The sequence below is a fragment of the Penicillium cinerascens genome (genome assembly GCF_028974065.1).
Source record: "Penicillium cinerascens strain IBT 15544 chromosome Unknown contig_1_segment0_segment0, whole genome shotgun sequence".
NCBI classification, from domain to species: domain Eukaryota; kingdom Fungi; phylum Ascomycota; class Eurotiomycetes; order Eurotiales; family Aspergillaceae; genus Penicillium; species Penicillium cinerascens.
This window is the reverse complement of record NW_026695287.1, coordinates 3,577,825-3,589,698: the sequence shown is the minus strand read 5'-3', so window position 1 is coordinate 3,589,698 and position 11,874 is coordinate 3,577,825. Positions and strand designations below refer to the sequence as shown.

General features: G+C 36.0%; 1 protein-coding gene across 1 annotated transcript; it reads left to right on the top strand.

Annotated features, from left to right (window-relative positions):
• Positions 1 to 4,331: 4,331 nt before the first annotated feature.
• N7498_002887 (uncharacterized protein) lies at positions 4,332 to 5,393 on the top strand (the record flags this gene model as incomplete). Its single annotated transcript, XM_058449949.1, has 1 exon — positions 4,332 to 5,393. The coding sequence occupies one exon, from the start codon at positions 4,332 to 4,334 to the stop codon at positions 5,391 to 5,393; it is 1,062 nt and encodes a 353-aa protein (XP_058312293.1).
• Between the last annotated feature and the right edge of the window lie 6,481 nt (positions 5,394 to 11,874).

Here is an 11,874-nt window from a genome sequence, read left to right as displayed (position 1 = left end):
AATAAGAGCTTTCATCTCAATTATTCTCTTACTACCTTTCTCTCATAAAGGCAGACCAAAGAGACCCTTTATCTTTATCTTCATCCATCTTCCTGGGGTAAGCTACTACGCCGTAGTAGTAGCCGACCTCTACGGGAGGTAGTATTTCTCTCTATAAATATTTGTCCTAAGGACTGCCCTGCTGCATAGGGACCCTTAGGCATTTATTTATCTCTCTTATCGTCTATACTACCAATCCCGACAGATAGTTTAGTTTAAAATAGTTAAGGCTATTATAAATAAAGTACTAAGAAATATAATTACTCTATTTAGTAGTATTTTATAAATAATATAGAGGGTTTCTAGATTATATAAATTATTTTAGACTTTAGTTATTTCTCTTTAAAAAATAATAATTATAAGATCTAGATTAATTAAATCTAAGATACTTAGAGTCTTAATCCTATTATAATATTATATTAATATTATTATAAAAGTATTTAAGTGCTAAAATAGGCTAAATAAGATTTTAATAATATACTATTATAATAACTATTTTATTATAGGTTTTTAATAGAGAGATATTAAAGTTTAGAATAGCCTTTTTTAGTTAAGGTTATAGCTTTATAAAGAAGATAAGAGCATAATTTAGTTTTAATTTATAGTCTAGATATTACTCTTTATTATAGAGACAGAAGTAGAATTCGTAAGAGTCTTAATATAATAACTAAGAAGCTTTCTTAATTTAGTCTTAAATATTAGCCTAAAAGCTAGCAAAGTTTTATAGAAAAGAGAGTATCTAATCTATAAATATATCTTAGGATTTAATATATTCTTACTACTATTCTAAAGGCTTTTTATTAATAAACTTAGCCTACTTTACTCCATAGAATAAGTTTATAAAATACTAAGCTCTATATATCTTTTAAATATTAGTATTATATTATTTAGATATAGCTTTAAATATAATATTAAGATTAACTAGCTATTTCTAATATTTCTAGATAGAAATCCCTATTATAAAAGTAAGGATATTATTAATCTTTATCTATCTTCCAGGGGTAAGCTACTACGCCGCAGTAGTAGCCGACCTCTACGGGAGGTAGTATTTCTCTCTACAAATATTTGTCCTAAGGACTGCCCTACCGCATAGGGACCCTTAGGCATTTATTTATCTCTCTTATTTTTATATACTACGCCAAAGAAGATACGGGTTCGGACATTGATACCGATTAATTGGGAGGCTTGCAGGTTTTCTGTCAAATTTTAAAACTCTATCCTTTTATACTTTGCTTGACCGTTTCCACTCTTCAGTAGCAGTCTGGCCCTCCCATGTAGCCCTACACAATAGTGATGCACCATTAACGCCAGCAAGTTACACGTCACGCTTATAAGCTGGTGGCTCCAGGAACCAACCAAAGTTCCCCAGAGCAAAGTATTGTTCCTGGGGGCTTTAGGATTGATTTCCAGGAGCTCAGGCGTGTCGGGGCCTGATGTTGATAAATAATATAATGCAACCAATGGTTACTTGGGGAGTCGACTGGAAGTACAATATCAAAGTTGCTGTCTACCACACATATCATCCCTGACATGCCCCTGTAGAATTCCACGGCACGATCCCTGTGCCTCCCGGGAAGTGTTACGTTAGTTCCCGAAGGACCAGAGGCTCCTGTGAACGGGTGGTTGTTTCTCCAGGACCAAGGTAGAGAGGGGAGGAGCGATCTGGCTCGCTCCCGGAAGTGATAGGTATAGTTCCTGGAGGACGTTTAGCTCCCAGAAGCCGATAGCATGATCCTAGAAGCGATAATTAATAAATAAACGTTGAAGTTTTCCTGGAGCATAACCCTAGAGAAGGTTTCCTCGCTTAGCATACGCGGGTCAGCTTCCCAGGAGTGTAAAGTTTGTCTCTAGGAACATGGACCACCTCTCCTGGGAGCTATATTGCTCCTGGAACCCTACGTAAAGTTCCTAGAGGCAACCACTGGTCATCCCAGAATCTGAAGCAAATCAGAAGGCTCGAGGGGTCGCAGTTTCAAACCGCCAAATACCTGTGTCCAATCAGCCTTCCGGAGATCCACAAGTTCCCCACTATCGTGTGGCCGAGGGTCTACTAGGGGTTCAAGAATACTTTCAAGTTCGCGGTTCAGAACAAGCTCATTCAGAACCACGGTCCTCGTCCTTCTAGTAGTCTGTCAGCGCAACCATGAACCTCATAGGATCGCATATCTTAAAGATTAATCCTTTAGAGATCATATGAATCAAGCAGGATAGCTTATGACATAATGTCTACGATGTCTTTTCCCGCTCAGCCCGCTATAAAACTGTTGTCATTGACCCAAATCCTGAGACTCTACCTCGTGGAGAATATCACCATACATGATTTTTGATGAATGTAGGGAAAAAATGGCATCGATGGAAGATCAGACAATATTGCTACATATCCTCTACATCTCCGAGGAAAAACGCGCAGTACACTCCTCCTTATATGCCTTTAACTGCTCCATCTTAATCTGCGTAAATAGCTCCATCTCTGCACGCGCCTTATCATCAAGCAACTCAACACCTGCACCGTCGTTATGTAATGCAGCCCAATAGATGGCGTCTACATCAAAGCTCTTTCTTGCCGCATAGTCGAACCAAAATTAGACTTCCGCAAAACCCAACTTGGGTCGAGACCTTCGACCCAAAACCCAACGCCAAGAACCCAACAATAATAACTAGAATAGTATTAACTAAACTTGAGCTCTATATTATTTTATGGAGTCTTACAGTAAAGCTTATTATCAATTTAGTAAAAACCTAGTAAGGAATTAGTAGATTTTGAAACTTACTATAGAGGCGATATTTTGGAGCTATAGCCTCTTGATAGTAATAGTCGTTCCTTATCGAACGTCTCACTGCTACCTCCCGAACGGATGATTGCTGTCTCTGCCGCACGAGGTACCTTGAATCCCAGTGAGACTCCTTCACGTGGAGATGGATAGAATTCCAGAAGCGTACCTAAGATAGCAACTGAGAGGCTTAAGCACCTCCGCCCCTCCTACGCTGCTGAGAACTCTCTCCCGCCTTTTTCATCGCCTCTTCCATCTCTCTCGCTTCTTTCTTGCTTCCTCGCGCTTTCGCTGGGATTCCTCTGCTGCCTTTCGCATGCGTTCCTCTTCCTCGTCATTAGGGACTTTGATGTAGCTGCCGCTATCAGTCATCTTGTTGCTTGAGAGGGTGGCTTTGTATTGAGCTGAATTGTTGAAGTAGCAGAAATAGTCTTGGACAAGGGGCTGGCTAAATTATCAGTCGGTAATTCTAAGAGTGTCGTAGGCATAAGATCCAAAGCTTTACCTCTTAAACCACGGAAATCGAGAAGATAATATTTCTATCGTCGAAGAATGTCTGGTTCTGGTCCTACAGTAACGGGAAATTGGCTGCTTTATATAATCTAGGAAGCAGGATGATGCTAATATGGTACTTCGCTAAGTGGACGGCGGTTAAAGCAACTCAGCAGTGGTGTACCTGGTGTAAGTTTCAAACGTTCCATCAGCCGCCTTGCACGTTTCAAGATACAAGGGACGTTCCGGTTTGAATGGCCGTCAGCACGCGGCATCGCTCAGCGCAGTATGCATGTCTCAGTATGGTAACCCTTGAATAGGAAGACGGGCGGCTATATACCGCCATTTATTGGCTATCAGTGCTGGGGAAATCTATCCCCTGCATTAGCCAATTAGTGATATGAGGGACTGTACATGTGTCCATGATCCCTTATTGGCTCCGAGGTCTACGTCATCCTCCAAGTCCAGCGAGCTCCCTCCAATAATTTCGTTGGCATGGATAGATACCACATATAGGTTGGGGGAGCGGATACCGCACAGGGCGGGCCATGCATACGTGGAGTAGGGGCCGCAAACCGAGCGTGTTCAGGGGCTGCGACCCAAGGCGGCAGGTTATTAATCCATGCCGCTCCACTTGGCCATTCTCTCAAACCAGCCTGTTTTCCTCTTATTCCACCCACATTATATTATCTGATACGGTCGAAGCTCTGTGTCGAGTGCGATTTGAATCTTCTAACGCAATATTTTCTTCACGTTTTTACTCTGCCTAGTCTGCATCCTTTCCCCATCTCCTCCGCATCTCAATTGCTCAGATGTCTCAGCAGAAGACCTCCTCGCTCAAGACTTATTTTGACGAGCTAGAAGAAACCAACGGCGATGACGAATGCAAGGCCTGGTTAAGTAGAGCTTTTGACTCAAGGGCTGAACTGGCAGTTTTTGTCGCTGGGCGGCGGGAAGGAGGGGGAACCGGAAAATATGTTGGTTTTCTTAAGGGTTCCTTCAACTTTAGCTTCCGCTTCAGCTTCGACGATGGACGGCCGGATGTCATTATTCGGTTTCCGAAGCCCGGACACGGCTACAGCTTATAGGGACGAAAAAATTGTGAATGAGGTCCAGATCATGGAATACCTCCACCAAAACACTGATATCCCTATTCCTCGTGTTCACAGCTGGGGCTTAATTGCCGAGAGTCCACAACACCTTGGTCCATTCATGATTATGGATTATGTCAATGGTACACTTTTATCGACTATCTTGAAACAACCCGATCAAGAAAATATGGTTCTGAACCCGAACATCGACAACACAACATTAGACAAGGTCTATTATCAAATCGCCTATTATATGTTCCAGCTTTCCCAACTTACGTTTAATGGTATTGGGGCCATCTCGAAGGACTATGCTTTAGGTGCATGGCACGTTGCCGGAAGACCCCTAACGTATAATATGAACGAGTTAGCCACTGTCGCCGGCTACCCTAATAGTCAATTTCCAACCGCGCCGTTTGACCGTGCAAGCGATTATTTAAGGTCGGTCGCGAACGAGCACTTAACCCACCTTTGGACCCAGCGCAACCTTGCCGACGATACGGAAATCGCTCAGGAGCGGTTCATTGCCCGTCATCGGTTCGCACAGCTAGTTTTAAAGTACTATCCTAAGGACTGCGGGCTATCTATACCCTTCTGCGACGATATGCGACCCTCAAATATGCTTATAGACCCAGAAACACTCCAGATCACTGCTATTCTTGATTTTGAGTTCACGAATGCTATGCCAGCTGAGTTCACGTATGACCCGCCCTGGTGGCTATTGCTCTCTGGTCCGGAAATGTGGCTTGAGCGCTGCGCGATGGAAGAGTTTTTGACCCTCTATGAGCCTAGAATGGAGCAATTCTTACGAGCTTTAGAGCGAGTGGAAAGTGAAATGGTATCAGAGGTTAAACAACCCGGTGGACCGTCTCTCTCTGCCCGGATGCGCGATTCATGGAGGACAGGTCGATTTTGGTTAGACTTCCGCAGAACCCAACTTTCGACCCAATCTTGGCATTGCCAAGAACCCAATAACCCAACTTCGACCCAACATGGTGCATAATAGTGCATAAGTAGCCCTAATTAGGAAGGTCTTGGCACTTTTATGTATATTTATGCAATAAACTCGATACATTTATGAAATATTATATATTTCATCCTATTTACAGGTAATTAATATAGCTAAATGCGATAAAATATTCTATAACAAAGTAGAACTTAAGTTTAGATCACTCAATAATATTATTTGTAAGGTTTAGGTTAGGGTTTGCTAATAAATTCTAGTTAAAACTATATATTTTATTCTATACTGAACTGTAGGTTTTAAAATCTATTAATTAATAGCCAAATATGGTATATAAATTAGACTTAGAAATATTACTTTTACAATTTGATAGATATAGCTTTAATTATAGGGATGAAGTAATTCAACCCCATCTCTATCTGATTTTTGCCTAAATTTACCTAAAGTGGCGAAAGGTTTACGTCTCTTCTTACTGCCTTATACACTACATTTTCTCTTTCCTTGTGGCTGCCTATAAAACTACAATTTTAGTAGTAATAACTTTTATTTCAAAATAAAATGAGTACTTATTTTACTATATCTATAAATAAAATCCTTATTAATTTTATAATATGTCTTTTAAAAATAGATTTCCTATAAGAAATATAGGTAAAAATACTATTAAAGTTTTCTGTACTCCTAGTCGCTTTTCACTAATTACTTAGCTTATTATCTAACAATACTATAAAAATATATTTACATTTATAATATCTTCTATATATTATTTTTTTAAAACTACAGAAAAATAACACCTAGGATGACCCTTAATATATTATTAGTGCTGGCTATTATTAGTGATAAGAAATAGATTAAAATAGAATCAAGATTTAATTATATTTTATAATTAATTAAAAGGGCTAACCTTGAAAGTATAACTAATAAGCATGTAGCTATAGTATATAGAATATAAAATATAAAAGAAGTTTTTAAGAAATTTTAACTAAAAAAATTAAAATTAGTATATTAAAATATATTATTAAAAAATACCTATAGCGAAGTAAAACTAATCTTTAAATATTATAATAAATAATAAAAAAGGAATAATTTAATAATCTAGTGAAAGAATTTAGTTATAGGATTATTAATAAATATATATTAGTATATATAGTCTAGAATACTATTTTAGCCTTTTTAAAAAAAGAAATGTATAGTCTAAGAACTATATTTAGCATTATCTATCTCTATATATTGCTTATATTTGCTATAGAATCTAGTTTATTCTTATAATATATTAATAACTGAAAAAAAAAGAATTGAAAAAACTAAATTAGCCATATAACCTACTAAATAATAACTAATATAGTATAGATTGTCTATTAAAATATCAATAAAAAGATATTAAATTATATTAGAGAAATATACTATCTCTATATAGTTATAATAAGTTACGCTATAGGCTTTTTAATAGTTCTACCTATTTAAAAAAATTAGTAAAACTAAATTATAATTATTATAAGCGCTAGACAAAGTTATATTGGTATTAATACTAGTTTGAATAAATCATTTGCCTATATCTAATTCTAAATTATCTCTAACTATATCTATAATAATCTGCATTAAAAAAGTTACTAAGATAAAAACTTATTAAAATAATGGAAATATATTTATTTATAGGATTTATTTATTATTAATATAATAATATTAATATATAGTATAAATAATACCTTTCTAGTAAAAAGGGAATCTTTAGATGAATTATAACCTTAAACGATAACGTAAAAGTAAATTATATACTATAATATAATATAATAATAGGATTAGTATATTATAAATCTAAAATAAATAATATTAAGATATAAGAAATATTAGAACAAGGACAAAAAAAAGATAGAGTATAGAATTAAAACAATAAGACTATTATTAACGTAATTCCTAAGCGAGTGGCTATTTTTAAAAGACTATATATTTAGAACCTATAAAACCCACTAAAAATCTATAAATCCTATCTAGGACCTATAGATAACTTATAAAACCTATCTATAACTTATAGATAATCTATACCTAATCCGTAAAAGTATATTTAGCTTTTAAAATTTTATAACTTAAGTCTAACTTACTATATTTAATCCTATTTTATAGACACTATACTTTGATAAATTACGAATAGACTTATATTTTATAAATATAGAGAATTAATACTCCTACCCCTAACCTAAATTCTTAGATATAGGTATTTTTTGCTAGTAGATTCTAGCCTTTTTTTAGGTGTCTATTCTATTTAGCTAAATAACTTAAATTCTAGTTTACTTAAAAAATAACTAGTTTTTAGCCTATTATTCCCTATTCTATTAAACTATCTATCTATATATATCTCTATTTAGTATATAATTAGATAACTACGTTAATCCTACTTACTTAGTATTTCCTTAACCTCTACGCTAACTAATAAATAAGGCCCTCTAATCTCCTCCGCGACCACTTGAAAAATAATAAAGCGGTAAGATAGGCAATAAGTAACTTTATCGACCTAAGCCTAATTAGGTAAAAATACTTAAAAATTTAGATTAGGGGTAGTGGGAGCAGTAAAGGGAGGTAGTAGGAGTATTAATTCGATATTTATAATAAAATAAAGTACAAGGACTAATTTAATAGAAGGGAATAATAAAATTAAGGTATATATAAGATAAAATAATAAAAATAAGACGTTTCCTCTAAAAGGTACACTACCTTAATTCTATATTAGATATATATTTCTATAGAATAGAAAGGCTATTCTAATATTCTTATGCTTCTACCGTAACCCTATAGACAGATCCTACTAAATATATATAAATAACTAATTACTACTATTAATTAACTAATATTTAGAGGAATTTCATTTTATTTTAGGTGATTAGAGCTAAAGTTAATAACTTAGGAGGACTGTGACTATAATATATATAAATAATAGTATTTACAGTATTTAATTAAGATAAATTAGTCGAATTATATACGCTAAGACTAAGATTTTATATAAATTCGGGTTAAGATAGGTTATTTACAGGTTTTCAAATCTAGATTTATAACCTACTAGGTTAGGTTCGGGCCACAACTTATAACCTAAACCCACTACGGGTTTGGGTGCGGGTTAAAGGTCTTGACCCGCATTATAGGTTAGGGCGCAGTCTAAGCGTAAGGATTATTAGATAAAAGACCTAATAAGATCGCTCGATTCCTATATAGTGGTATTTTAATGCGTAGTCACTATCTTTCTCTTGGGTGGTTAAGGGGGGGAGGGGGGAGGATTAGAACTATTAGGGCTAGAGTTAGACTAGATAAGGGACTAGATTAGACTTCCGCAGAACCCAACTTTCGACCCAATCTTGGCATTGCCAAGAACCCAATAACCCAACTTCGACCCAACATGGTGCATAATAGTGCATAAGTAGCCCTAGTTAGGAAGGTCTTGGCACTTTTATGTATATTTATGCAATAAACTCTATTGTTGGGTTCTTGGCGTTGGGTTTTGGGTCGAAGGTCTCGACCCAAGTTGGGTTTTGCGGAAGTCTAGACTAGATAGAACTATAAGTATACGAACGAGAGCTTTAATAATATAATTATAACTAAACTAATCCTTAAGGAAGAGAGTTTATTAATCATAGGAGGGTGCCATTTATTCCTTTATACGATCACGTAGAGCTTTCATATAGGTTCTTAGGAAACACTCTTGTAGAGTTCCCAGTATACATAATTAGGTATCCAAGTAGCTTTATATTATCCAGGGGCTATAACAACGTGAGTACTTAGTGAGGTGGGTGGTGAATTACTTTATATAATAATCTATTTAATTATATGTCGGGATTGGTAGTATATGAAAATAAGAGAGATAAATAAATGCCTAAGGGTCCCTATGCGGCAGGGCAGTCCTTAGGACAAATATTTGTAGAGAGAAATACTACCTCCCGTAGAGGTCGGCTACTACTGCGGCGTAGTAGCTTACCCCAGGAAGATGGATGAAGATAAAGATAAAGGGTCTCTTTAGTCTGCCTTTATGAGAGAAAGGTAGTAAGAGAATAATTGAGATGAAAGCTCTTCTTTTATTCAGTCTGGTTTCTAGGCTATATTTATAGACAGAAATATTCAGTTCATCTGGCTAATTACCTAAGGTAATATTCGCCCGAGGTAATCTTGCCGTAAACGTGCTATTGCCCGAGGTAGGTAAACGTGCTGTTACCCGAGGTAGGTAAACGTGCTGTTACCCGCGGCTATAGACAGGATAGGCCTAATAACCTCGGACCGGTAGGCAAATGGAAAGAGAAAGCATAGTAAAGGCTGAAGTGAGAGCAAAGTGAGAGATAAATGAGAGATAACTGCAAGATCAGATAAAGGCGGTGAGAAATGGCAGAACGGGAATTTCAGCGGGAACTTCTATGTTGAATTTAGGCATTGACATAGCCCGCCCGCGGGTAGGAAGTCCTACCCATAGCCCGCCCGTGGGTATACCCGCGCGGGTATTGTCTTTGCCTACCCGCCCGTGAGTTATACCCGTTATACCCATAGGTACCCGTGGACATCTAATTCTGCCTGATTTGGCCTGATTTGGCCTGATTTAGCCTGAATTATTATGCAGATTCTGCTGATTAATCTCTATTATTTACGTCTATTTTAGTCGGAACAAGTAATATCACCACTTTTCAGCCTACCTACTAGGTAATTTTAAAAAATAAATTTATTTTATATAGTTAAGGGTCGGTTCATTGGTTTTATTAATACTTTAGGCCTATAGAAGTAAAGGTAACAAAGTAGTGGTACAAATTATAGTTAGTGCTTAAAGATATATATTTGTTGTATGCGACCACACCACTATATTATTTCCTTTAATTTTGTAATTTTATTATAGTACAATACGAGATTATTAGGGCTTATTTTATTATTTAATTAAATTATTATAGCTTCTTTTATCTATACTTATCTTATAAACACTTAATTATTAGTGTAGGGTGTGTGGTTAAGATAAAAAGGGTAGAGTTGAGAGAAAAAGTTAAAAATTTTTAGGGGGCATAGCTCTTAGCGAATTCTACGGGCCTATAGGTATATAGAGATTTAGGCTAATAGGATAGACTAACCTAACCCACTTAGTAGTGATTAGCTCCTAAAGAACTAATTATATTAGCGTACGTACTAAAATCCCTTAGTATGCCTTGCCTTCTAAGCTCTTTCTCTTATTTTAGTCTCGGTTTCTTTTCACTTTTGGCTAGTATAGTACACCTTTCGGACCCTATAAGCTAATCTATCTATAGCGATAGTATTGATCCTCTTTTATCTAATTCCTTCTCTTTTGAACTAGAACTATCTAAACTAACTAGAAGCTAGCTTAATGAGCCTAACACCACCCAACCACTACTACTACCCTCTATTTAACGTATTAGAGACTGGAAGTAATAGTAGGTACTTTAGACGGAAATAACGAAGGCTAAGTTTATTAAATAGTGACTTATAACCTAGTATAGGACAAAACCTAAGGCAAAACGTATCTATTAGGATAAAAAGGGCTTTTAGTCTTATATCTAGGCGTAGTTTGATTAGATTATATATATTAATACTAGGAAGCCTAAGGTTATTTACAAGAAGTGTAGTGTTATACTAGAATATCTAATCTCTAATAGGACGTTAGCAATAGGTAGGCATCAGAAAAATGGCCTATATCGAAGGAAAACTAAGTAAATAAATATTAAGTATTTAATAGAGAAAGCGGTATATTTACTAGAGAGAGAAAAGTGAGAGAGAAGTGAGAGAGAAGTAAAAGAGAAGTGAGAGAGAAGTAAGAGAGAAGTGAGAGATAACTAACCTATTATTCTCTCACTAGGCAATCAATTCCTACCTATCCTAACCTTAGTCTAATGAGCTCTAGTAGGAGTAGCTTTTAACTATAATTATTAGCCTACGCCTACCTTTCTAGATTATCGAGAATGAGCACTTCTAGAAGCTTCTACGCCTAACCTAATCCGCCCCTTCGGTCCTAACCTTTCCCACTAGTCGTATAATATAGCGCTAACTATAAAATATAGTCGAAGACCGATAGAAAGATATCCTTTGGACGCTTCTACCTTGTTTAAAGCTCTCTATTAGTCTAGATTGCTAGACATCCCCCTTCAACAGGCATTTATAGCTATAACTAGCTATTTCCTAGACTAGAATTAGGATTATCGCGAGGTGCTACTAGGATTCGAACCTCTAGAAGATATATATACTAGACTAAACCTTAGTTTAGTCCTATCTAAGACCCTTCAAAAGCATTAGATTCTAGACTAGGTTATAGCTATTACTATGGATAATGCGTTAAATAACTAGACGATGATTGTAAGCATCTAAACTAGTTATCCTAGTCTACCTTTTATTTGTATTCCTTGCCTTGCGTATGTGATTTAGCTTAGTCTAAAATAGCTTCTTAGTTAGATAAAGGCAAACCCCTAGAATAATATAGTAGAAATGGTTTAGATGGAAGAGCTTAATTAGACTACGCGGGCTCGGTAGAGGTCTAGAAAGCTAGATATTACGAATA